The sequence below is a fragment of the Falco peregrinus genome, chromosome 13 (genome assembly GCF_023634155.1).
Source record: "Falco peregrinus isolate bFalPer1 chromosome 13, bFalPer1.pri, whole genome shotgun sequence".
NCBI classification, from domain to species: domain Eukaryota; kingdom Metazoa; phylum Chordata; class Aves; order Falconiformes; family Falconidae; genus Falco; species Falco peregrinus.
Window position 1 is genome coordinate 22,835,050 of NC_073733.1, and position 27,073 is coordinate 22,862,122.

A 27,073-nucleotide genomic window follows, 5' to 3' on the forward strand; every position below is an offset into this window, starting at 1 on the left:
TTTGAAGAGAGCACTGGGCTGTGTAAAACAGGACCCAGGACCCATCTGTTATAAGTGGCAGTAGCCAAGGAGGTTGCAGAGATGCAGATGTACTGAGAGCTGGTCCTGGCAGGGGATGCAGCAGGTACTCATGCTGATTTCTGCGCTGACACAGCCCTATGGATTTTCTAGAACAGCTAGTCCTTTCGAAATCTCTGTAGAACAAAAATAAAGGCTAAAGAATGATGATCCTGTTCTATGGAGTCCTGCTGCGCCTTAGAAAAAAGCATTGTGGGAAAAATCAGAAGGCAAACACAACACAGAAGGAATAACACATACAACTAAATAAATAATGGAGCAAGCCAAGACTTCAGCTGAACTAATGGCTCATGTTTTCCAGACCCTCAGACTTTCACTGCAGGAAACATCAGCTTGGTTGTTTTTAATTTTCCTAATATAGAACTTTAAGGCAGGAATGAGAAACTGAAATCTGATTTTCGAAGGCAATGGATGAACCTGAATGCGGGTAGGTCCGTCGGAAGGTGATGCAGAAATCGGTTGTTGGGTTTAGCACTGAGTGGGCACAAAAAGCTTCCCTTGCTGCAGAAGTCATCGTCTCTAACCAGGTTGCTCTGCTTGGGTCTGCTGCCTTGCGGGGGGCAGGCAGGTACCAAGTACACGCTATACAGTAACCCCGTGTGACTTGCGTGAGGTAGAACATCAAGGTGCACATCGGGAAAGACCCTGGCAGAATGCAGGCTGCCAGGCAGGGAGCAGTCATTCAGGTTAAGCACAAGCATCCAAACAAACAGCCTTTAACAGCTACTCCTTGTCAGCCTCAGCCTGTAAGCTAAACAGAAGCATAGCAGATTTATCTCAGAAGTGCTCAGATGGCCAAAAAAGGCCAGCTTCCATGATGTAGCATGATCTTCAGGGAGAAAGCATCAGCCATAAATCTCACAGATATGCAGACAGTTTGCACAGAAGTCTGAATTCTCCAGAGAAGAGGTTGGCATTGGCTGTCCCGAGCCCAACCTCACAAAGCCAGCACGGCTTTGATGCACAAACAGTCACAGAGTAAATAGATACAGCTGTGCTGATGTGCTTTGTATCTCTGTGTACTCCAAGTGCTGAAACAAAACCTCATAACAATGACTTCAGGGAGCTCATGGAAAGCTGGGGGAAGACCTTTCCCAGCCAGTGGTACCTCAGGCCACTGACTGCCCAGTGACCTGCCTCTCAGATTAGCAAGGTGATGGATCAGAAGCAGCACAAAGAGGCATTCAAGACGTTGCTTGGCAATGGGTAATGAACTCCACAGCCTTTACTAGACAGTAACTACAGTGCTCTCTGCTTCTCAGCACTTGGAAATTTACTGGAAGCAACTAAAAAGGCATTAATTCCAACATGAGCACATCTCGGTTTTGCAAAAGCTCCACTAGTGTCTGCTGGACAGGGTATGTTATTTGTCATCTCCCATAGGAGAATTTTTCTTTTCCAGCAGTATTTTCATCTTCTGAGCAATCTTCAGATGGATGGAAATAGGCACACTGACCTTGGACGTTAAATGCTGTTGCCAAAACTCAGCGTCAATATGATTAGAAAACTAGGATTTTAATTGCTGCTGTGGTGAATTTGAGATCAATGCTAATTAATCATTTTATGGCACGTTCCTGGCTGATACCCTCAGCCTGAGCCCCATGGCATGGCATTCCCTAGAAGTGGATGACCAGGGACTGCAGCCTGGACTGCAGGTTTCTCCCAGCCTCCACCATCACATGTAGTACCACTGCGTTTTAGTTATCCGTGATCACAAGGGAGATGATCTTGTGTGTGAGATATATAGAGATATATATATATATACGTATAATTTTATTTTTATTTTAGGAAAAAAGCTTTCACACTAGCCTCCTTATCTGCTCTTCTTTCCTTCCCAACTCTGATGGCTGACAGGGGTAATCTAACCCATCTCCTCTTGGGATCAGCAATCCATCTTCTCCTGAAGGACACCTGACAGCTGAGCAAGTTTGCATGACCGAGTGCTTCCTGGGAAAGAGATCGTTCCTATCAGTAAGCGACTGGGGCAACCACAACTAGAAATGCTTCTGCTGCACGCTCTCCTCAAACATCATTAAGTGTGTGCCTCTCTGGTTTGTTTATAGATTTGGGAGCTTTCTGTGACTTTCTTCCCTCTTCCCAGCACATTGAGAGAAGGGGACCAAGCAGAGCAGCTGTCAGGGCAGAAGGGCCATGGGAGGGTCATCTTTGTATAACTAAACTCAAGTTTTAGGGTGCTTGAAACATCTGGAGTAAGATGAGAGCAAGAATCTTAGTATGTTAAGCCCACAAAAATTAATATGTTGTTTATTCAAACTCAGGATTAATAGATCAATACAAAACCAAGGAACTATTTTCCATAATTAAAGAACAAACCATGCTCGGGCCTTTTAGGCCTTTAATGACTCTGACTCTTGAGTGGGTTTTTGCAATGAGGGCAAGTTTCCAGTGTCAAATGGCTTGAGTCTAGCAAGAGTCATTTTTTTAAAATGGTGGTCCTTTGGGGTTAGAAATGAGGATAAAGGCTCAGACTGCCCTTGAACCCTTCCAACCCTGCTTCACACCAAATGGTTTCTGAAGTTTATGCATCTCAATGAAAGGAAAGCGGAAAACAAAATAATATATTTCTACTTACCCTCCTGCCCTCAGCAGGCTTCTCAGCCCACGGACAGAAACCATCCCAGCGCCTCAGATGTATTCCTTTCCTTCCATTTCCATACTATCCTTCATTTCATCTGCTGGGTTTTTTCCTGTTTCCAAAATCGGAAAGAAGGATGGTTCCTCAGCATGGCCGTACAAATTAGTTTATTAAGTGTTAGAAATTCAGTTCTTGTTCATTGTCAGATATTTTGCTTTGCCTAGTATCAAAGCTCAGAAGCTTTGGTACTAAGGAGAATTAAGAAACATTATTCTGAAAAAGGACAATCAGTTGGCACAGTGGCTGTTTCATGCTTTGTCATACAGCTAGTCCCATCTTATGCTCTTCTCTTGTCACTTTAATTCAACGTTGTTCTGCTGTAATTGTTGTGTTGGCTCGACTCACCTGGCTGCAAAAGAGGAGGAAAAATAGGAGTTACGTTGAATGACTTTCAGACTGCATCTGCAGGGCTAGCCAGTCACTTATTGCCGAAGGTTTTCCTCTATGCCCAGGGAGATCTTGCAGACAAGCACGTCTTGGACTGGGATGCTGGGGCTGCATTAGTAGGCAAGAGCAGCAAGTACAGAAATGTTTGGCTGCAGGCTGTAAATCAGACCAACGCGGGCAGGAGGTGCATATGTGATCTGAACTGGCACAGAAGAGCGCGCTGGTAAACAGGAAGGCAATGGTCCTGCGCTGCAAGCTTGTTGGGCAACGCTTATCGCTGGGGGGGGACGGACACACTGGCAAGGAGCAGCAAAGTAGAAAGAGCCTGAGGCACTGCCTAAAAGAGGAAGGATGATGGATTAGAGGCTTAAAAGCAATTAAATAGCTGAAAACATCTAAAATCAAACCAGAGAGGTTTAAAACACTTCACTGAATCTAACAGCCAGAGAATTGCAATGTGATTTAGAAATGCCCAAGCAAGAGAGGGGAAGAGGGAACTGGAAACAGTCAGAGGTTATTAACACCAGGAAGAGAGAATAATTATTGGAAGTGATGCTTCAGGTTAGAACTAGAAATAATAGTACAAAATTAAAATAAGAAGTTAATTTGAAAGTAAACATTGGAATAACTTCCTGATAGAGAGGGGTCCCAAGGGGAGTTTGGTTTCCGGGAATTAGATCAACATACGTGAATAACTAGAATGTGTGCCTGTGCTTAGCTGAAGCTGAAGGGTAGACTTTGCATGCTCAGATTCTAGGGGAGAAATTCCTTTATCCAGGGCTGCTCCCTATTTCTGCTCTGTGGGAAGTGGGAGCAATGTCAGGAGAAAAGTGCATCCCACGGTTTTATTGAGATTTGAAACGTTAATGTTTTTTTCTGAGAGCCAGCAGAGGAACCTTGCCCAGAGACTTTTTTATGCCTTTAACGTATTGACAGCCTGCACGTGCCAAAATCTTTTTTGCCTTGTAAGCTGGAAGAAAACAAATCCAGAGCTGTGTTAAGATCTGACATAGTACAAGGAAACAAAACTGCTCCAGTAAAGCTGCACCCTCTGCTGCCTTTGGGGTGAGCGGGGCCGGGGCTTTACCCCATCTGGGAGCAGTACGGAGACATGCTGGTGCCCTCTCCAGTCCATGTCAGGAGGAATCAGGAGCATTTCTTCCTGCAAAATTTGACTTTCACAGGTATGGTAAGACAGGTGACTTGTTTCCTGTGTGTGTTTCATTACATGAAATTCAGTAAAGGGAATATATTGTGCCCTGACTGCAGAGTACCTTTTTTTGATCTACCATTACAAATCCTCTTCACTAGCCCATTAATTTTGCTGGTGTCCCCGGATGTTACTTCAGCAGCTTCCAGTGCACTTTTACTTTCTAATCACAAAGACTTTTTTCTTGCTTGACCTTTGTCCTCCATCTGTTATCTGCCTGAGAATGCTTTTTAAATAAGTCCAATGGGGGAAAAAAACATGTAATTGGTTTAAATTGGCTTAAATGCATTATCAATTCTTTCCACCATAGGAAAAAATATGAAAGTGCAAAACCTTAAAGTGCACTTCAAAATATTGAGGATTGCATTAGATAATAAATAAAGATAATGAAAAAAAAACATTTTTGGAAAGATATTACAGCATTGGATTGACAAGAAACGCTTAGTTTTGAAACTGCAACAGCCTGTGATTAGCGTTTTTAACAATGGGACTAGATTAGCGTGGATGTAGTGATTAGTGAAAATATCCAGGTCCTAAAAACATTGTTGAATGAAAAAGAATGCTTGGTTATCACTGGCAAAGTCCTGTGTGGTTTGTAGCTATTTCACATCACAGGCAAAGAGACTTGTCGTCTAAGAAGGGCTGAGCTGAGATTCTTCGCTCCAGAAATACTGGCGATCTCCTAACCCAGCTGAGTGTCCTGGTGCTTTGGGCTGGGCTGTTGTAGTCACTGCAGGTCCCTGCCACCCGAACTGTTCTACTCTAAAGCATATTCATGGCGTTTTGTGTGCATGGTCTGTAGAGGACAATTTGAGCATGTCAATTAAACAGCCCTTGCACTTGACTGGAAGAAGGATGCTGCTCATCCCACATTGGGACAGCAAGATGCCACCCATTGCAGTCAGTGGAAAGGTATCTCACGATGTCTGTCCACGTAGGCAGTCTGTGAATTTGATGCATATAGAAGGTTCCTCGAGGCTGACATTGTCTGTCCCAGGACCAGACGCCCCACAAGTCAGGACTAATATGGTCCCCTCCGCTTTGTGCTTTACATGAGCACTGGAGGTGAAAGACATAATTTCACAATTTTTTCCCAGTTTCTTCAATTCCTCCTTACCATGAAGGCTTGAGATCGTGCTGCTCTCACTCGGCCCCACAGAGCACTTGCTGAGTGCCCACCGAGCGTTAGCAGCCCAGTGCTGTTGCCAGGTGTTTCAACACTGGACTGAGCAGCGATGCTTTCTCCGGGGAGCACCATGGGTGAGCAGGCAAGGCTGCCTTCACTGGAGCAGCGGGAGGTACAGCTGCGCTGGACATCAAAGCGCACACTGATTTTGAGCTAACCTAGAGCAAATACCTATTCGTTAAAACTCTTGCAGGTGCCCACTGGCAAAGGCTTACATGACACCCACTGTAAAATCCCTTGGGTTTAAGTCCAGTGGAGAACAAATCTTTTAACCAGGGACTGGCAGTTACACGTGTTGCTGAACAAGGAGTAAGCATAAGGGAAAGAAAATTCTTCTATTGCAGGGAGATTCCAAAATCTACAAATACATGCCCAATGTGATAGCTCGCTCAGTAAAAACCAAAATCACTTGTTCATCCGCAGACAATGGCAATGCACAGAGCATCTGAATCATGGCAGAAAACCAGTCACATCCTTCCCCAATGAGTGTTGGTGAGGTTTTTTATTGAAAAAAAAAAAAAAAAAAAAAGAAGCATCCACTTCTCAGCACATCAGATAAAAGCAGAGCTGCAGAGAGCAGCAGCTTATACAATTAGAAGGCTTAATTCACAGCCTGAGCAAGGCACTTTCAGGGCTTATCAGAAACATATAGCTGGCCTAGACCAGGCATGTTATTTAGGCTTTGAGACCACACTTAATTAAATCCAAGCAGAAAGCACAGGGCAGACATATGGGAAATTTTGAAGCAGTGGATAAAAACTGGATGAGAGGAAAAGCAGCTCAGCGTGGCAGTATATGCCCCACAGCTCATCTCTCTGATCGAGAACATGAATTAAGGAAATAAGAGGTTGTAGCTATTAAAGTCCAAAGTTCTACTATTTCATGAAATTTTCTGGTGTTATCTTCCATGATCTGTTCTAGAAGCAGAAATACAAGTGTTGTAGGTGGACACCGGTGGCTGTATGAGCATCTTTTCACGGATTCCTGGTATATCGGGTCCTCTTATCTGAACCTCAGGTTTGAACAAAGAGCCTACTTAAGTATGTCATCATTTGTCAGGGGGTTTTCTCTTTACATTTTTCCTTTTAAATCAACAGGAAAAAAACCCCCAACCAACAGGATGAGCAATTAAATGCTCAAAGAACAGGAAATTTCTATTACTGTTTCCTCTGGTGATTTTAACCAAACTACTTTGCATATCTGATGATCTGTATTCATCATTCTCACCTTGGATGGCTCAGTTTTTGTGGACTTACATTCTCACACCGCAGTTGCATACCCTACCCTTGCATTAGTTGTTAGACCAGGCAAAATGTTTATTTGTTGAGATGTTGCCATTATGTACTACAGTTTATTTTGATTCAAAGTTTGCTTGGGTCATTTTGTGTTGACATTACCTCCCCTGATGTTTTCCTTGGCTGGCAAACCCCTCTGCACAGGTGTGGAGGTTCGTGTTTAAGCATTGCCACAGCTTGCAGCTGTCTTTCTCCTTTCTCTGAGAGCTTGGGTACGATTTTGCTATGTTAGTTTTGCTCTATTTTAAATTATATCCTTCAAAGATCTTATTTCTCTCCCTCTTCATGCAGAGTCCATCTGATACCAGTGCCTACCTGTTGCATTTGCTCCTTTGTGAATGTTAGAAGCCCAGGACTACTCAGGTCCAAGGATGCCCACCTGTGATCTCAGGTTAGACATGGACATGGGGCTCTCCTTGTATGAACCACTCAGTAGCATTGTCCTCCTGACGCAGATTATTTATACCTCCTAAACTCAGTCCAGAAACCAACGGATATTATCTGAAGAAGAAATGGAAAGAAAGATGCACAAAACACTTGGCAGTGCTGGGTTAATGGATGGATTTGATGATCTTAAAAGTCTTTTCCAACCTAAATGTTTCTATGATTCTAATAGTGAAGCTGCTGTTCTAGATCTCTCACAAGCTGAGATCAGAGTACAGAAGCTACGGATACAGGACATTAACTACCCTATTCATTTAAAAGTCTGCCACAGAAAGCGCTGTGTCAAGCATAAATTACAAAAAGGCAGTGTCAAATGGAACAGGAGGGACCAGCCATGCTGGGGGCATGGCCAGCAGGCACTGTCGCAGGATGGATCTTGGTGCCTTCACCCCAAAAGCACTCCAGTGACTGCTCCCTGGCAATCCGACACATCTCAGGTGTGGAGCGCCTGCAGAGTCTGAGAGCCAGAAGAGCAGATGCGTGATGACCCTCCTGAAACGTGGTGATGCTCCCTCAAGCTCCTGTTGATGCTGGGTTGTGGACGAGCATGCTCTTGCACGCAGAAGGCTGGGCACCACAGCTCTGGTCCCATGTCCTTCCCCCAAGCCCCTTCTTAAGGCCAGCACAATGCTTACAGCTCCTCTTCCTGCTGCTGGCTGTCCTGGTCGCTCAGTGACCTACATCCAGTGGAGATAACTGGCCTCTCTTCCCAGCATCTACAATGGGGCAAAATAAGCTTTGCGTGCAGAGCTTCCAGGCACGCCAGGCTGTTTATTGTGGGCTGTCTTGGTGACTGATGTGTAGTAGTTGAAGAATGAGTTTCCCTCTGGGAACGAGCTTAGTCAGCCATACCCCTGTGTTCCCCATGCCTTTCTAGGGTAAAACCGTGAATAAGAGCAGATGAGCATAGGTGCAACCTCAATGAAATGGAAAGATGCTGGTAGATAAAGGAAGCAATGAAGGGGTTAAGCCCGTGGCAGTGTATGTTTGATCAGCAAAGATTAATTGTGCAGGTTTTAGCTGGCTTAATTTCTTCTTGATTTAAATTTAAAAGAAATTTAATTTCTTCTTGATAAAACAAAAAACCAAAACAAGCAAACAAACAAAAAAACCCAACCAACCAACCAAACCCCAAACCAACCACCTTTGGCCAGTCAGGCCATTTTAAATGACCGGCTTCTCCAGAGGTGTAAATCAGGACGTGCCGATCACTGCAGAGCTCCGGGGAGGTCCCTGGGAAGTGGCCGCCCACCGCCGCTGGTGCGCAGGACCCCATCCCGCAGCCCCGGGGAGCCGGGGGATGCTGCTGAGGGCGGCCAGCACACGCACGCCTCCCAAAGATGGAGCACGCTGGCTGCAGGGGTTTCAATGCCACGTGGATGTCAGTCCCTGGAGCAGCCCCGGCATGAGGCCATCCAGCCCCAGGGAAAGCGTGGGTCTGATTCCCACGTGGGTATCCGCACGGCTAAGGTGGAACTGCACGCCGAAGGGCCGGGCTTTTTGTATCCTGATGGATGTTTCCTAAGAAAAGCTTCTTCAGGAAGCCAGTTGGCAGGGCCTACAATCTTATTCAAATACAAGTAGATTAACATGATTTCTGATGTTCTGCAGTAATTTCCTTGAGTTACGTTGTGTCATAGATAATTATCTCGCCATCTTCAAACACGTAACAGCAATGTATATCAGATGATGCTGACACACTAGGTAAGTACGGGTTTAGTTAGTTGTAAAGTGTCTCTATTATCAGTGTTAAGATTCAATGATGCACACAAATTTGCCTTTCAGTTTAGATTTTAAAAAATTTCCAAGTGATACAAGCCTCGAAATAATTTTGATGGCAAAAATCCACATTTGTGATGTTTATTCCATTCCCTTTCTAAAAAGAGAAAACCAACTTGGATATACTATTTCTGGCTGGTTAGATCACTTCCCAAAAGAAGATTAAAGCAAAATTTCAGCATGAGAAATGTTTACTTCCATACTGTTGAACTTTCCAGGGATAAGTTTGTTTTCTTATATTCCAGAGAAAAAGGACCCCGGTGGTTTATGTAGTCAGATAACTCTGGTACCAAAAAATCAACATCACAGAATTAAAATGCTGCTTTGCTTTTGTCAGTGAGAAAAAGCTGTAACAAAAAAAAAATCTCTGATAGACTCATTATATTTAAAAAAAATTGTACATCAGAATACTTTTTTACAAAAAAAAAGTGGCAAGCAGCAATAAAGCTAGTGTCAGTATCTGAAACAAAACTAGAAAATCGAAGCATGACTTTTTGTTGGTTTGAAAGTAAATGCTAGTTAAGATTACCTGAACAGACTCCCAGTAAGCCAGGTTCTGAAGGCTAAGGTCACGGCTGACCTGCATAGACCCTCACGCCCAGTTCCAGTCCAAGGGCCAATAAATGCACCTTAGGTCTGCCCCATTCTGGGGAAAAAAATACTAGAACGATAGAATACTTTGGGCAAATGGCATATAATACAGATTTCACCTCCATTCTAAACAAAAACAGGAGAATTTATATGATTTCCCAGATCCTGATAAATGCAGCCTCCAGGAACGGGAAAACGTTCTTCTGCTTTTGCCTGAAAATATGTCATCCACGAAGGGACAGGGAATGTTTCTGGTTTCTTGACTGGTATGTCTGCAGCCTGACTTGTGAACTAATGGAGACACAGCGTAACAAAGCTCCATCTCACCCATCTGCTGAAGCGCTCTTTTGCTACGTGTACCGAACAGGAAGAGGAAGCAGCAATTGGCTCTATCAGGACAGCATCTCCTGACAGCGTGGCTAGTCTGTTTACTACAGGTTGACATGTTGAAACCATAAAAAAAAACCCCGAAAAAAACCCAAAAACGTTTCAAATCAGCAGTCCAGAAGTCTTCACAATGTCTTTAATTTTTCTCTTCTCAAAGGTGGTTGACCATGCAAGGATGCCAACCTGCCAGACGCCGGGAATCCCTGCCTGCCAGCGAACACGGCAAGACCTGGAGGTGTTGGGCACCTGGTCGAGCCAATCCCATAATGTCTACAGAAAGGTAATTCAAACCTTGTCTTTTGCAAACACATATGTAGTGTGCGTGTATGGAGTATGATCAGCTGGTCGCACAGGGGCCAGTTCTGATGGCTGGCTGAGGTCCTTCGCCAGGTGAAGCCTCGCAGAGGGGTGATGTCTCTGGGTCCTTGGCTGGAGTTCTGGCCTGACAAGCCCATCCTTTCATTGCGCACAAGGTGAAAGGATCGGAGCAGCTTAAAGGGTCCCTAAAAGCCGTACTTCCAGAAATCTTCCCTGGCAGAAGACCCTGAAATTACTGCTCCCTGCCCCAAAGACCCCTCCAAACCCAGGTGTGCATCAGCCAGCTGCAGGAGTGCCATGAAGCACTTTGGCTGCAGCACCCCAGGGCGGCTGAGGCAGCGCACGCCGCCCCAAACCCGTGCCCATGCCCGTACCCACACCTCTGTGGTGGGGCCACACAATCTGCTCCATTTCTCAGAAAAAGCAGCACAAACTCTCACCTTTTTATTTGTGTTTTGAGTGGAAACCACATGAACCCGGTCTTCTTCGATGAAACAGGAACAGCATTGTTCCCCGGCTGGTGTCTTCTGCCATTTCTCGGATTAGTGAGGCATCCTCATTACTGCCTCCTTTTGTGAAGAGAGATTTGTGCCTGTGAAGGAATAATGTAATTCTCCAAATAATTAGGTTAACAATGATGGAATTGATGAATGCTCTCCTTGCAGTATTTCTGGTAGTAATTTATTTCATTCATCTGAGGAGAGCAAGCGCTTTATTAAAAAAAAATGCTAACTAGAGACAGTGTGGAAGGTGTCCTACCATCTCACCCAGGTCTGTATCTTCTCTCAGTCCTCTCTTCCACAACAGCTAGTTAAAAGGGTTGTATTTGCAGTCAGGTACGATCAACAACTTCCCGATCTGAAAGAGTGACAAGGGCTGAGGTTTTCTTCACACAAAGTTCCCCAGCTCTATTCTTCTCGCACAGAAATCAGGGGAACAGGGAGCTTTGTTGCTCTCACATGGCTGGGGTGGAGCAGCTTCTCACAGCTGCCAGCATGGGCCACACATATTAACATCAGTCCATAAAAACGAAGTGGAAGACAGGACCAGGGCTGGAAGTGTGACATCAGGTCTGCGCAGGCTCAGGGAACAAATGGAGGCAAGGTCCAGGTGACAATAAGGGATGGTCCCCTGGAGAGACAGGTCCCTCTGGGTGGGGACCCTCGCAGAGACTGTTATAGCAAAAGCAGAGTGGAAAAGGGGTTGCACATCCTTGGCAACAAGCAGAAATTACTCTTCTAAATAAGGCATCACATTTGTGAGCTTGACAAAGGAGGCGGGAGGCAGACCCCTTCAGCTCCAGCCGCAGGTGTCATCATTTCTCAGTGTGGTTTTCTGCCACCCAAACTCACCAACTCCACCGGCCTGGGGTGGCTCCGGGCTCACGCTGCGCAGAAACGGAGGGGACGGCCCTGGCTGAGCACCTCCTGAGTTGGCACAAAGCAAAAGCTGTTTGTTTCAGAATGACTAAGGGCTGTCAGGCATCAGGGCATTGAAACTGTTGCGTAAGAAGACTCATGTCCTCTTACACTTGGGCAACATCTCCAAACCTCCCATTTCCCTGCAGCTTTCCCATCCCTTTGCAATGGAAGTGCCCCCCATACCTGCTAGATCCAGGGCCATACCAGTGCGCTCCCTCCATTAATCCACGCCAAAAGCTTTCCATGCCCTGTTCCTCCTTTATTTCCCCCTGCTTTCCTCGTTCGCTTTATTTCTCCCGTCTCCAGGGAAGGAGGTGCCCAGGTCGATGAGCCCTCCCTCAGCAGAGCACAGGGACCGCAGCTATGCACTTCCCAGGTTGGGACTGGATCAAGTCCAGCTACGCCAGAACAGGCAGAGCTGCGCCCGGGTCTGCATCCCTGATTTCAGGCATTGCCACGGTTGTGCTTTCCTGTAGAAATTGCATCTGGCAGGTGACATTGCCACTGGTAGTTTTCCTCCACTGTCACACAGCCCAGCCTACTGTAAACAACTCTGAGCAAGTCTGGACTGAAGTTAAGGTTGCCATCCTTTTCAGGCAAGATTCAAAGAGAAACAGCCTATTTTAGGAAGTCTCAGGAGAGGAAAGAAACTGCAACATGTTCAACAGATGGAAATCCTGTCTTTGTGATTTCTCCTTCTTAAATAGCCGGCGTGAAAGCACATGCCAAAGCTGAAGAGCTTCTTCATTCAGGCTGTAAACTATTTAGGCTTTTAGGAAAATTTCCTGGAACTCCAGCAGTACAGAAATAAACTCTCCAGTGCGCTGGATTGATCTCACATCTGTGATACTTAACATAGGGCTCAACATCCTGGGAGCCTGCTGTCCGACTGGAGCTGCAGGCGTTCGGGGTCCAGGAGGAGAAGGCAATGGAGGGTCAGTCAGTGCTAAGTGGAAACTTACCTTAACCCTAAAGCATGATCGGGCTTTTTCCAGATTTGGATGGTCCCAGAAAGATTTTCAAAGCCTGTACCCCTAAATTGTGCCTTATCCCCATTGTCCTGTGAAAAGGGAACCAGACTGATTTACAGCCTAAGCATCAAACTGCTCTTATTAAGCACTAACAGATCTTCAGCCTCCAGATCTCTACCGAGTGATTAAAATTTGTGGTGGTGTTAATTATTAATCACCTTTATATCAGTTAAAATGTTTCCCACAGGCAAAAGGTATCTTATCTAGGCAAGATCCTCTGGTGAAACACTGAAAGAGCTGATGCCTTCAATGCAGTCACCACTCGCACAGAGATCTGCTGACAATTGGAAAATGTCAGCAGTTAGGATCGGCAAGGTGGCTCATCTGCCGCATTGCTTGGCTTTGTAAAGTGCTCTGAAACTCCAGAGCAATGAGTCCACAGCCCGGTGGCTCGTTCCTCCCCTCACCACGCATGTCTCTCTTACTAACGTAGCTAAACGACCCCTTCCAAAACGTGGCTGGCTCCCTAGCATAGCTAGAATTCAAATTGTCACTTAATTAGCCCAGACTTCTTGTCACTTTGAAGGAGAGCAAAGAAATTGCTCTACACCACGTAAGAAGTGAGATGAGAGGTTACAGCTACCCTCACCCGGTCCCAAACCCTGCTGCGCAGCCCTCCTCTCCTCGCTGAACTCCATCCCACTCCCAAAACACCCTACAAGTCTCTTCCTTACCTCTTCATCTCCAGCCCTCACCCCATCCCCACGCCCATCATGGAAGTTTTTAGGGGTTTCCCTCCTCTTTCAGGCTCTGTTACCTCCTTGTCTGTTTTTCACACTGTCTCAGCTCCTGTAGTTTTCTAACTTTTTACCTATCGCTCCCCCCTCATCCTCCTCTGCTCCTACGTTCCTCTAAATTTACAGCTTCTTACCTTTTCTCCAGCCCTTGTTTCTTTGAGGTCCCGTGTCTAAGCAGGATCTCTCCCCTCAGGACACAAATGTCCCCTTGGCTGCTGCCCTAGACCAACGCAGCCTTGACCCTGCCACCCTCCCTGCATCGCTCCCCATGCTCTCACTGCAGCACACCCACACTACAGACCCCAGTCTCTCTCCTCCTGACCCAGCCTCAGCCTCCAAGAACAGGTTCTCATGCTCCACACTGTGACCCTGGTCTTCCTTAAGCCTCCCCACCTCCAAAGCCCAGTCTGGGCTAATGCTGCAAGCCCGACCCCTCATGAGAGGTAGTGTGTAACTTCTTTCTCCAGACCTGATAGAGATCGCTTTGTGGGGGTCCTCGCTCCCACTTCTCTGGCAATACATCCAGGGTTCCTTTGGGGAGTCCTCCCCTTCCCTTGCCCTCCTCTGGGTATCTCTTGGACTTTATACATCCATATTCTTGTTGCTATCTCCTTCATCCTTTCCACTGCCCCCTCCCAAGTCCTTGTCCATCCTACCCTGTACCACCTTGCTGAGACTTTGAATTACCAGTCCCCATGGCAGGTTAGCTCGGTTTGGACTCCACCTTACAGGAAGGCTTTAGCAAACCAAGCAGGGGAAGAAGAGAGAGGAGATGACCTTCTGTGGTTGGACTGTTACCCACGGCCCCACAGCCAAGGAGGTCTGCTTTGTCCTCTCTTGAGGCGCCAGGTCTGTGTGCCTGTGGATCCAGCCTTTCCCTGGAGCACAGAGGTCCCCATGGTGCATCGAGGTGTCGAGGTTGGCCACCCTCCAGCCACCCAGCCCAGAGGACAAGAGGTTTCACACAGTTCCTCTCACAGTGTTGATACATTCAGTGCATACCCCACTCCTGTCCCTAGCTGTCATGTCCAGCCTCCATCAAATACCATGTCTTCTTGGCTTCATATCACAGCTGCAGTTTGACCTTTTCTTAGGAGCCCGGCGAGGAGACCCTTCCCACAGCAAAACTGGCTCTTCTGCCAGCACATCTCAAGAAGCAGCAGCCTCCTCGCTCCCACGCCAACCTCAGCCTGAGCTTGCAACTGGGAATTTTTCTGTTGTTGAGAGTAAAATGCAGAAAAGAAGGAACAGGGAAAGGAAAAAAAAAAAAAAAAAAAGAAGAAGAAGAAGGAGTAACAAAACTGAGTAGCAAAAAGCAGAAGGAATGGTAAAAAAGAGGCACCAGAAAAAGCAGAAGGAATGGCAGAATGGAGTAATATCAACATGTGCACAACTAAAGCGAACTGCAGAACCAGTTCACAGTGTAGGAGGCTGTTGGCAGTGAAACAGGTTGCTCAGTCTTGGAGGTCCTTGGACCTCCATCCTTGAAAGTCCTCAAGACCAGGTGGGATAAAGCCCTGAGCAGCCTGGCCAAGCCTGGTCGGAGCAGTAGCTGGACTAGAGATCTCCTGAGGTCCCCTCCAACCTGAATTATCCTGTGATCCTACGATTTGAGTGTTCCTAATACGCTGCCAAGTAGCTCTGGGGAGACAGTCAGGCTTTTCTGCACATGGGTTAGGCAAGGAGGGCAGGGAAGGCTCGCAGGAGGGCACACGGATGAAGTATGCTTCTCACACACCGTCACTGTCACAGAGATGGTGCAAAAGAGGAACTGCCACCTCCGCAGCACCACGGCTCTGTATGAAATGCAAGCCTGCACATTCTGGATATGGAAAGGCGCCAAGGACCCACAACAAAAGAGCAAACTGCTGTGTTTGACAGCAGAAAAACCCTCTAGGACACACCAGGGTGGAAAAGATGCAAACAAAAAAGAAAGAAAAGACCTGGCATCACAGCAGGAGGAAGCAGGCACAGCTGCAATGCTGGGTGCTGCAAAGCCTCCGGGTGGGTCTCTAATGGATCTATAATTCCAGCGCCACATGGACAGGGGCTTTGTCATTCTATTCAGCCCATCTCTAAGCCTTCGCTCTCCCCACTCGTTGTAAAACAGCAAAGAAGGGAGAATAAAAGCATGGTGAATAGCAGCTTGCAGTGGCTGAGCACAGGGACACTGTTATGATTTAACCCCAGCTGGCAACTAAGCCCTGCGCTGCTGCTTGCTCATCCCCCTCCACCCTCACCACCCACCACCCCACCACCCCCAGTGGGATGGTAAAAGTGGGAAGGGTGAAAGTGAGAAAACTCGTGGGTTGAGATAAAGACAGTTTAATAGGCAAAGCAAAATATGGAATTCATTCACCACTTCCCATCGCAGGCAGGTTTTGAGCCACCTCCAGGAAAGCTGGGCTCCATCACACATAATGGGGACTTGGGAAGACAAACACCATAGCTCCAGATGTCCCCCTGCTTCCTTTTCTGCCCCCAGTTTATATACTGAGCACGATGCTCTATGGTACGGAATATCCCTGTGGCTAGCTGGGTCAGCTGTCCTGGCTCCGCTCCCTCCCGGCTCCTTGTGCACCTGCTCACTGGCAGAGCACGGGAAACTTGAAAAGTCCTTGCTTTAAAGCAAGCACTACTTAGCAACTAAAACATCAGTGTGTTATCAACATTATTCTCATACCAAATCCAAAACGCAGTATTGTAGCCACCACTGAGAAGAACATTAACTCTACCCCAGCTGAAACCAGGACAGACACTTAAATAAAACACACAAGTACAAGCCCAGAACGGCACAGCCCGGGCAGAACGTGCCGTACCAGGCTCCAAAGCAACCATCACCCACCCACCTCCCACGAGAGCAGGCTTCAGCGTGCTGTTGATCTTACTCGGGGTTCATTTCTAGAGAGCAACGAGGAGTTTGACGTGGTGGCATTTATTCCATTGTAACCCATTTATTTTAAAGTTTCAAAATTGTAAAATGTGTGATTAGTGCTTTCCAGCAGCCTTCCCACAGGGGCTGCTCAGCTCTGCACCCTTCCAGCTCTCCCCTAGCTCAGCAGATGCCATCGCCCCACCTCAGCCCCAGCATGGGGCCACGCTCAGCCCTTTGCACCCACATGGCTGTGGGCTGCCCTTGCTCGCCCCAGTCCCTGCCCCACGCTGAGGCGCTGACACTCACCCAGCTGCCACTGACCTGGGATCTGCTCCCTGTTAATGAGAAAAGGAGGGTTTGGGAAGCCCCAGCACCTGGATCTCACTGCCAAACCATCTGTAGGGAGTTTTTAATTGTTATCACCTACTGTTGTGCCAGAATTGAAGACGTAGAAACAGCCTACAAGAAATCAAAGACCTGTAGGAACTTCATGAGCGATGCTCGCGCTGAGCCCCGACCTCTGGGAAGAGCCACAGCCCATGCTGGCCTGTGTGCAAGGGCGGTGGGGTCCCAGGGGCTCACAGGAGAGGCAGGGCTGGGAGGAACCCCTCGCCCTCCCCCATGCCCTTCCTCCCCCTCCGACCCATCCCTCCCCAGCCCCTTATGCTGTGGTGGGATTCTACCCGTGCCACACCGTGGAGAGCAAGCCCTTGAGCCAGAACGTTTCCTTCCTGCACTGAACACTCCCGAATAGCTCTGTGGCATGTGCTGCTGGGCAGAACACAGCCCGTGGCCAGGAGCAGCCGCAGGGACCCTCGCACAGGCGGGGAGGGGTCCCTTTGTGTGACCACACCACAGAGGTGCCGCGGCAACAGGAGAACGTGGAGAGACATATATCCTGTGAGCTGCGAGCAGTGTTTACCGGATCTCTTGGTTACTATCGTGTGGTTTTGTGCCTGCCACTTCGGAAGCTAATCCTTAATTCTGAGGAAGTGTATTTATTCAGTGTTGTTATTTCCCATAAGAAGCTGAAGCTTAATATTACAGTTACTACCAGAGGTCAGTTGGGAACACACAAAAGAAAAAAATCACCTTTCTGGATCCTGGATGAGAGTCAAAGCTATTCCTTGGCCACTGCAGCACCTCTGTATCCCCTCGGAGGAAGGGCTGGCAGAATGCTCGGCTCCTCCCGGTCCCCAGCATGGACACGGGGGCTGCAGGGCTGGCGATGCTGCGGGGACAGCCCCAACAGCTCTGCTGGGTGTCAGCGGTCAAGATCCCCCCAACTGTACCTTTGGGAACCCCGATTCTGCAGAAGACAGGGCGATGTCACCACTTCCAGGACAGCACAGAGGGAAAGTTTGCTTCTGAGAGCAGGAAAAAGATCTCTTTTGGAGCATATCTTGGTCCAGTGCAACTAGAAGTCAGCACAGAACACATTTGTGTGTGATCTACGTTCTTTAAACAGGTGAGCAGCAAAGTGCTTGGAGGTTCATCAGCACGTGGGGTGCTTTTTTTGGTAGCTGACTTACTGTGAAGTGGAAAGAGCTGCCTCCACCAGTGCAACTTCTCCGAGCATAGTAACTAGCCAAGCACACCAGAGGTTCTACTGGGGCACCTGCCTGTCCCGCTGCTGGTGTGCAGCTGAGGGTGCCCCACTTGCGCTTGCCCCTCCGTGATTCTGTCGAGCTACCACAGTTCCCTAGCTGTGTACTTCACTGCTTTGGATCCCACCTGGGTGGACGGTGCAGCCATACGGTCCTCACCCATCTAGAGAGCACACAGGTCTAGGGAAGCTGCAAAACCAGCCATGAAAATGGAGGTGGGGCAGAAAAAACGGCTTAGGTGTCAGTGACCACACAGCACTGCATGAAGGCTGTGGGGCTGTAGGTGTCTTTTCAGCAGGAGCACCCAGGGTCGCTGCTTACACCACCTGCTCTTGGAAAAGGAGCCGGACAAGGCTGGACCTGGGGACACCGGCGCCAGGCAGGCCCCAGGAGCCGGGGCTGCACATCAGGACAGAGCTCTTCAAGGGGGGGTTACCCCAGCAGGGGTAACTGTCTTAAATGCCACAGTAAAGTGACACATGGAGGCATCCCCACCACAGACGGAGGCGTACAGAATCACAGGGTCACGTAGGTTGGAAAAGACCTTTAAGGCCACCCAGCCCAGCCCCTAACCCAGCGCTGCCAAGCCCACCGCTGAGCCGTGTCCCCAAGCACCGCGCCTGCGGGGGTTTTGAGCCCCCCCGGGGACGGTGACAGCACCGGGTCCCTGGGCAGCCTGTCCCCCTGCCCGGCCACCCTTTCCGCGAAGGAATTTCTCCTGAGATCCCCCCTGACCCTCCCCTGGCACAGCCTGGGGCCGTTCCCTCTTGTCCTGTCGCTGGTTCCCTGGGGGAAGAGACCGACCCCCCGGCTCCAGCCCCCTCAGGCAGCCGCAGAGCGATGGGGCCCCCCCGAGCCCCGTTTCTCCAGGCTGAGCCCCCCCAGCCCCCCCAGCCGGTGCCGCAGCCCCTTCCCCAGCTCCGTGCCCGTCCCTGGACACGCTGCAGCCCCTCAGGGTCTGTCCTGTAGCGGGGGCCCAGCCCTGAACCCCGCGTTCGCGGGGCCCCCCCAGTGCCGGGCGCAGGGGACGGGCGCTGCGCCGCTGCCGCCGGCCACGCCGGTGCTGGCACAAGCCGGGATGCCGGTGGCCGCCGTGGCCTCCCGGGCACGCTGCCGGCTGCGTTTGGCGGGTGCCACCCGCGCCCCCGGCCCTGTCCCGCCGGGCAGCCCCCCCAGCCGGCCGCTGGCTCCCCCCGGGGCTGCAGGGGGCAGCGGGCCGGCAGCGGGGAGGGAGGGGGCGGCCGGCGCCGGGGCGGGCCGGGCTCCTCCCCGGGCGGCGGGGGCCGGGCGCGCCCCGGTTTAAGGGCGGCGGCGGGGCGGCGGGGCACAGCGCTGCGCCCGGCTCAGCTCCGGTAAGTGCTCGCCGGGGCTCGGGGGCGGCGGGGATGGAGCTCCGGGGGGTCCCGCCTGCACCCGGGCTGGGCTCCGCCGCACTGTTGCGTGTTAATGAGTCGGGCTGTTAATTAGCGGTTGCTGCTTATTGCTTGGGTTCTTTCTACTGTGACTTGCTGAGACCGAGCCCCGCTGCCCTGGCCGTGGGGGCTGGGGCAGCCTCCGCGCTGGGGCTGTGCCGGGGGGTGCTGGTGCTTCCTCTGTGCTGAAACGATGGTACCTGCATTGGTGGGATGCCTTCTGCTTGTGCGATTAAATGCAGTATAGTCGGCTATGAATTAGAGCAGGTTATAATCAACCTTTGCTCTAGCCATGCTGCACCGGCTCCGAGGGTAACACTCGTGCAGGAGTTTGCTTCCTTTGGGATGCTTTCCCAGCCAGCCACTGCTGCTCCCTCTCGCTCCCGTACCTTCCTAATAAGCTGAATTCACCAGCACATAAAGAAGTGGTTGTGAGCCATGACTACACACATAAAAGTGGCAGAAGTGATGTCTTCGTGATGCAAACCTAGCCTAAAGCCTCAGTTAGGAACTGATGTTTTGGGGGGGGTGGGGTGGTGGTTTTTACGGATACGTTTCTGAGCGTGAGGCTCTCTTATGCTTCAGCAGTCTGCCTCAGTCTTGAAATCAGCAGTTTTCCTTTTGGTTGCACAAGACTTTTAAAATTATGTTTAGAAATAAGACAGCGGGTTTCAGTTGTCTTTTAGACCAATTCCTCACATGGTTGTTTGCTGTCTGCTGATGTCTTTAAGAACAGCAGCTGAAAAACTGAAATTTAGTCCCCAAAGGAGGTAAAAAGTTTATCATCCAGCTCAGTGCCACAGAAGAAGGGCGCACAAGTAAGTGTAGAGATTAAATAAGGAAGTTGAGCCAGTGGGCATGTGGTGGGCAGAGATGTTTGCTGTTATCTCTTGGGCAGGGTAGCTGAACTGGCCGAAGGGAAGAGCCCTGCAGTGGCGGGAGCACGGCTGTCCCTTTGGCAGCCCTGCAGCGCTTGTGCCATCTCAGAGGGCACACAGGACCCCAACCCAAAGCGTGCTGGTGGGAGATGCAGGCTCTGCCCGCGTCCCCCAGCGCTTGCGTGTGCTTGTAATTCTGTGCCTTCTTCCCTTCTCCAAGTGTTGCATCGTGTTACTGCTCTTAGGCGAAACATCATTGTTTATCACCTGGGTTGGTCCTGCAGCCCAGTTTGTCCCATTTGCTGCTCCTTCTTCGTGCTGGTCACAACTGCCTCAGCTGAGGCAGCTGAAGAAAGCCTCAATCGGCAAAAGAGATCATGCCAGCCTCTTCATCTCAAGCATCTTGGTTGTGTGTGTTTTTCTGAGTTTATTTTATTTTTGAGAAAGAACTGATAAACAGTGCCTTGGTAAGTACAGAGATTTTTATCTATATGAGGCTTATATTAGATAATTGAGCGCTAATCTCATTATCTTCTTATAGTGCATAGCACAGCAGAGTTTTGCTCGGCAGGTCTGTGTGCTAGGTATTAACCCAGCAACAGTAACAGCAGTAAGAGCTTTATCACCTGTGTCAGATTACCTTGACAGATAAAAACAAGAAACTGAGATCATGCAGCAACTGGTTAAAATCAGACCAGTGTTACCACAAATCTAATTTTAGCTCTGTCTTGGAGACTTTAAAACATTGGAATGTTGCTTTTTATATAAATTGCACCTCAAGTTTGAAGTGAAGACCTCAGGCAAGTGAGGATGCCGGTGGGGTGGGATGAAGGCTGGACCTCCCGGCACCTCCCAGGGGACCCAGTGTCCTCTGCACCGCTCCCCGGGGGCAGCAGCTCCGTGTCGGGGCCGGTCCCCGCAGAGGAGGGGTGGCCAGGGCTGCGAGGACCTTGCAGGAGTGATGCCTGGGGATGTTCAGACCCACTCTGGGCTTTCCATCATGTGTGTGCGAGGAGACCAGACTCATCCGAGTTGGGACTGAGGTCTGGATTCTGCCACCGCCACAGCCAGGCTGCCGAGAGGCGGCGTTTGTGGGGCAGGGAGAGGACACGGCTGCAAACTCGCTGCCTCTCAGACTGACAGGTTATTTGCGATGAGCGTTGCTGGATAAGCGGCTTCTGTGCCAGCTAAGGTGGACTGGAAGTGATGAAGTACAACATACTGATGTGCAGCTTCTGACAGAGCTGGGCTGGAGCAGTGTTGGTTCTCGGCTGCCTCTTCTAGCCACAGATCTCTGCGGTAGCTCGCTCGGGTGCTCACACGCCCCTACAAAGAGGCACTAAGAGTGTCCACAAGTGGTCCAAGGGGAAAAAATACCCCTCCTTTCCTGTCTGTGCCACCTCGCTGCTGAGTTTTAATGTATTTTGTGCGTTGCCAATAATCAAATAATTGGTTTTAAGAGTACGAACTGCCAAGTAGCTGAAACTTGACTGAAAACTGGAGCCTTGAGCATCCCAGTGTGGGGCTGAATTCCCAGTACACCTGGAAACAGGAACCTTAACGCTGCCAGGCTGTTTTTATGGATGAAAATACATACCATTTAACATCCATTTTGAGCACATACGTGGTGTGGGTTCTTAGAACCGATCTTGTCTGAGCTGTTGCTCTCATCGTTGTTTTTATGAAGTCCTGTTCCTTCAGCCTACATGTATCCTGAAGTTCTGATCCTTGGAGGTTTTGTGGTCTCGGACTGCAAGTGGGTTTCTGTATTTGAACCATTAGGAATTGAAAATGAATAGGAAAAATATGTAAGTGTGTATTTTTCTCTTGCTTTACTTTAGGACAACCTAAATTAAGTGTCATGTCTCAGTGCACTCAAATGAATACCAAAAGGAAACAATAAAATGTCATGAAAGACTGGCTGAGTGAATCTGAAAACTCTTCTTGGCTGTAGGGTGTGACTGCTCTGGAGACCCCAGACCTGCTAATGTAAATCAAAGCAACGTGCAAAAGCAAATCCCAGAAAACCCCTCTGCTAGGGAGTTCCATGGAGAGCAGAGATGTCTGCAGACCAAGAGGTTCAACCTCTCCTTGATGTGAGTGAGCACCCCTGCAGCTTCCCCCTCCGTCTGCTGGGTGTTGCAGGCAATGCCAGGGAAATCGGAGCCCTGCAGCATCCTCTGTGCTACAGCGATCCTTCCTGTTCGTCAGATGTAATAGGCGGTAGCTTTCCTACAGCTAATAATTACACATAGTTATTAACAAAGCAAGTTTAAAAAAAATATATGGTGCTACCTGTGAGCAGAGGACAGCAATGCAGAACGTAGGGAGCTGACAACTGTCTGGTCGTGCACTGAGCAGCCTCTGGCTTGGAATTGTCTTCCACCTTCTGAGTGAAGTATTTGTTAGGGTGGGGGTTTTTTTGGTTTTTTTTTAAACAGTTTTCCTTCACTGTTTCAGGAACCTTCTTGCAGACTTTCTCCTGCAGTGGCCTGTCCTTGTGCAGGCAGGCGTGGAGGTGGAGCACAGGGAGGCAGCATTTGCCAGGTGATGCGGAGAGGCAGGGCTGAACAGTTACTGGGGTCCAGATCTTGTCTTTATATTTCAAATTGCATAGTGCTATTGCCACCTTCATTATTCCTCTCCGCTGTTTGAATGAGTAGCTGCCCTGGTTTGCAAGGAGTTGGAGCTTTTCAGTAATTCGGTGGAAGAAGGATGCCACCAGTACTGAGGGCTTACAAAAATGTAGCTCTTGCCTTTACATCACCAGTTGTTGGTACCGTGTTAAGAGAGGTGGCTGTAGCAGATAGTTACAATAACACAGATCTGTGCAGCTCCACATCCCTTCATGGATGTTCTCTCCTGTACAAGAGATGATGGGTTTTTCCTCCTATTCGATAACAGGATTATATTTTCATGTGCTGCTTTACATCTCACCTGAGTTTTTCGTCCTTAGGCTTGACTTTCACCAGGCATCGGTGCCTCGGCCAGGCAGCATGATGGCCCTGTTCGATAACTTGTCGTGCCACCACTCCATCGACGACTTCCGAAACAAAGTCTACTCCACACTCTACTCCATGATCAGCATTATGGGCTTTGTCGGCAACGGTGTTGTGCTGTACGTCCTCATAAAAACATACCGGCAAAAGACAGCCTTCCAGGTGTACATGCTGAACCTTGCCGTGTCAGACTTCCTCTGCGTGTGCACCCTGCCCCTGCGCGTCATCTACTACGTGCACAAAGGGAACTGGTTCTTCAGTGATTTCTTGTGCAGGGTCAGTTCTTACGCGCTGTACGTCAACCTGTACTGTAGCATTTTCTTCATGACTGCAATGAGCTTCTTCCGTTGCATAGCCATTGTTTTTCCCGTCCAGAACATCAATTTAGTAACGGAGAGGAAGGCTAAGTTTGTCTGCATTGGCATCTGGATTTTCGTCACCCTGACAAGCGCTCCCTTTCTGCGAAATGGGACGTACCAACATGGCAACAAGACCAAGTGCTTTGAACCCCCAGAAGACTCTCAGAAGACAAATCTAGTTGTGATCCTGGATTTTATTGCCCTATTTGTGGGTTTCATTTTTCCCTTTATTGTCATAACCATTTGCTATACCATGATCATAAGGACCTTACTGAAAAATTCCTTGAAGAAGAACCAGGCTAACCGCAAGAAGGCAGTCTGGATGATCATCATTGTGACTGCCACCTTCCTGGTGAGCTTCACCCCGTACCACATTCTGCGTACGATCCACCTCCACGTGCTGCGGCTGAAGAACGCCAGCTGCGAGGATGCCATATACCTACAGAAATCGGTTGTTGTTACGCTCCCCTTGGCAGCTGCCAATTGCTGCTTTGACCCACTCCTCTATTTCTTCTCAGGGGGCAACTTTCGGAAGAGACTTACCACATTTAGGAAGGCTTCTTCCTCCAGTTTAACACAAGCCTTCAGGAAAAAGTTCTCCATAAAAGAGAAGGATGAGGAACCCTTTGGAGGAAGCCATAGGGAGAATGGAAAGGCGGCTGTGGCCCCTTCATAAGGAGGCTAAACCTTCCCCTAAGATCTCAGATGGGTGTTGGAGATCTTGGAACTCTTCCAGAAGATGTGGTGGAGGCCCATGAGCCTTCGTCGCAACTCAGTATGTAATAATAATGGTGGGCAGCCCATGACTGATGCTACTTGGTAACAGAGCTGCTGCTGCGGAGGGCCAGCCCCTTTCCCGGGAGCACTGCCTGGACATGCACAGCCACTTAGGAGGGAGGAGCCAGTGCCACCCAGCACCAGAAAACTGTTGATCTGATGATAAACTCTTCAAAGCCTGTATTTGGGCATTCGCTTCATTTTGCGGCTCCACAAAGAGCCTTACTTCTCTGAGTGAGTGGGAAATACAAACATGGCTTTTGCTGTATGTGGCGCTTGGACCTGCTGACTAATAAAGAGAGCAAAGTTTTCACTGAGTCTTCAAATAGCCACTGAATTATTTACACAATAGAAACCAGGATGACTCCTGCCTTGCTCCCAGCTGCTTCTGCTTTAGAGTTCAGTTTTCAAGATAATTACATGTGTAAGGCTTGCAGGGTTGGTGCCTCTGTCTGCAAATCCAGGAACTCGGGCTTCAGCCCCTCTCTCACCTCGAATAAGCAGCTCCTCGGACTTGCTTTCATGGGCAGTAGATCTGCCAAATTTTTGGAATTTCTAGGAAAACCTTGTCTGTGAGAGCAGTTTTAAAATTGCAGTATCCTAGTGTGCATTTGAAACTTACTTCAAGGGGACTGGTCCTGCAAGTGGTGGCTGTAGGATGTGGGTTATCACTGCAGTTCAGGAGGTTTTACTGAAAAGTAGGGCTCTGGGTGCTTGGAGTCCCAGGCAGGATCAGGGCTGCCTTGCTGAACTACTGACAGAGTCCCTTGGGGGGGGGGGGGGGGGGGGGGGGCAGGGCACGAAGCATAAATAATTTTTAAAACCAATAGCTATATATGGTATTGGATCCTGTGCAAGAACATTCACCTTGCTCACGCCTTGTAGAAAGGTAGCAGCCCAAAGCCCTTGGAAAGATCTCTAGGAAGACCTGGAGCTCAAGAGTCTGAGTGCAGATGAGACACGAGTGAATATTTTGAGTACAGTGGGGAAAAAAAACAGATTGGGCTGTGTTTATTATATAAAGAAAAATTTCGGAATCTTGGACAGAAGGAAACATTCCTGTGCTTTTCTAAGGAACCCATGGCAAAGTAGCACTGCCTGCCATTTGCTGGAGCAAAGCCCAGCCCAAGATGCATGATGCATAAAGACAGAAATAGAAATTAGTGTAGGATTAAGGCTTTTAGTTGGAGAAGTGGTTGATAAATTAATATCAAAGCGTGTTTTGATATGGGATTTATGATGTTTCTTGCTACCTTAAAGAAAACAGTTTTAATACTGTAGAGTAAGATGAGCAAAAGGCGTTTGGCTTGGGGGCAGGGGTCTGCTTGAGAAATATCTTTGCAGATACACAGAAGAGTGGAAGTTCACTCTCTACACTGCAGTCTGCATATCCCCAGGTCAGCAAAAGACACTTAAAAAAGCAAATTCACCTGCAGGACAATTTATGGATGTGAATTTTCAACGAGATTTGAAACCCCTTTGTAGAATTTGAGGGATTTGTGAAGTGGAAGGGAGCTGAAAGCTCCTGTCTAGAAGAGCGTTACTGGTCCCTCTAAACCCACAGGAGGGCAGAGCTGCACGTTCAGAGTAGAGCTATAGCCTGCTTTGAGGAAGTGGGGAATAGTTGGCTAAAGCTTCTTTTCAGGGGTTAGCATTGACTATTATAGTTGTGTCTGCAAACATTAAAGGCGTTGTGCAACTGTAAATAGAAATAACATGGAAAACTGAGTTTCAGAATATGTAGAAATAATACACACGTTCCCAAATTTTAAAATATTGTACAGCAAAGCTATATATGTACACACACATTGTTGCAAAGCATTTTTATTATACCAGAGATTTTATTCTTTTTTGGTTTGGGGTTTTGTTTTTTTTTTTTTAGGCAATGATTATGGCAAGAGAAATGGCAGTGGGTTTTGTGCAATAGGAGAGACTATTTAAAAAAGGTTGCTGATAATTAAATGAAAATGTTGCAAGTCAGACTTTAACACTTGCTGGGGTTTGTGCCTTATTTTAAAGTCTCTGCATGCAGGTTCTTCTTCCCTACAGTACGTTTTTATCTATGTGCAACACTAGAGCTTGATATTCATGTAATAATAATTTATAATGATGCAATAAAAACTTAGTCAAAGCAGCACAGAGGTTGCTGAGGGCAGCACTCAGAGTGGGCTGGGATGCTGGGGGACTTGCTGTCCCAGGCTCTGGGAGCTGGAATTTGGTCCAGCCAAACTTGCCTTTGCTATAGCCCAGCTTTGCTGGACTCGGGGCACCATCTGTGGCTGCTGGTGGGGGGACCAAACTGCTTTTGTTGGAGCCAAACTGGCTCTGGTGGAAACTGGGATCTTTGTAGGTCTTGCAGAGGTGGAGAACCCTGACAAATAGCAGCTGGGACCTCAAAAAACTTGTATTTACAAACAGCAAATGCTTGCAAGACACTTGGAGGGAAGTGATGCTGTTGGTGAGGATGCTGAGTTCAGGTGTCATGTGTGGTCACATATCACACATGGGTTCCTGCACGGAAAAGTCTGTAGAGAATGACATCTTCTGCTTAGCTTTTCCCAAAACAGGTGCAGGGTCTGCAGTGTGATATTTGCTTATAAAACTCCAGCCCCATACTGGCGTGGTGGGAGCTTTGCTGTTGGCTTG

At 48.6% G+C, this 27,073-nt stretch overlaps 2 protein-coding genes across 9 annotated transcripts in view; both read left to right on the top strand.

Moving 5' to 3' along the window:
- The window catches only part of LOC101916786 (fibronectin type-III domain-containing protein 3a-like), a 232,835-nt gene that overhangs the window by 139,346 nt on the left and 66,416 nt on the right, over window positions 1–27,073 (top strand). The gene's annotated exons all lie outside the window — the stretch shown is intronic.
- Window positions 1,923–26,562, top strand: CYSLTR1 (cysteinyl leukotriene receptor 1). 7 transcript variants are annotated; one of them, XR_003556714.2, is made up of 4 exons: window positions 1,923–2,049; window positions 7,104–7,203; window positions 10,171–10,293; window positions 14,615–16,799. XR_003556714.2 is itself a non-coding variant. In XM_055817768.1 (4 exons), the coding sequence occupies exons 2-4, from the start codon at window positions 7,151–7,153 to the stop codon at window positions 24,324–24,326; spliced, it is 1,254 nt and encodes a 417-aa protein (XP_055673743.1). In that variant the 5' UTR covers window positions 2,035–2,049; window positions 7,104–7,150; the 3' UTR covers window positions 24,327–26,562. The 7 variants fall into 7 exon arrangements, 5 of the variants coding, with proteins under 5 accessions (XP_055673743.1, XP_055673744.1, XP_055673745.1 ...); XM_055817768.1 differs by lacking the exon at window positions 14,615–16,799 and adding an exon at window positions 23,249–26,562 and having other exon boundaries at window positions 2,035–2,049; XR_008749635.1 differs by lacking the exons at window positions 1,923–2,049; window positions 7,104–7,203 and adding an exon at window positions 7,210–10,063.

Excerpts from the sequence above, each read along its gene's own strand:
- CYSLTR1 (XM_055817768.1), top strand. The coding sequence starts at position 7,151 with ATGTTAGAAGCCCAGGACTACTCAGGTCCAAGGATGCCCACCTGTGAT. Across the intron at positions 7,204-10,170 it reads ATGCCCACCTGTGATCTCAG|GTGGTTGACCATGCAAGGAT; the intron begins GTTAGACATGGA and ends CTCTTCTCAAAG. Across the intron at positions 10,294-23,248 it reads CCCATAATGTCTACAGAAAG|GCTTGACTTTCACCAGGCAT; the intron begins GTAATTCAAACC and ends TTTCGTCCTTAG.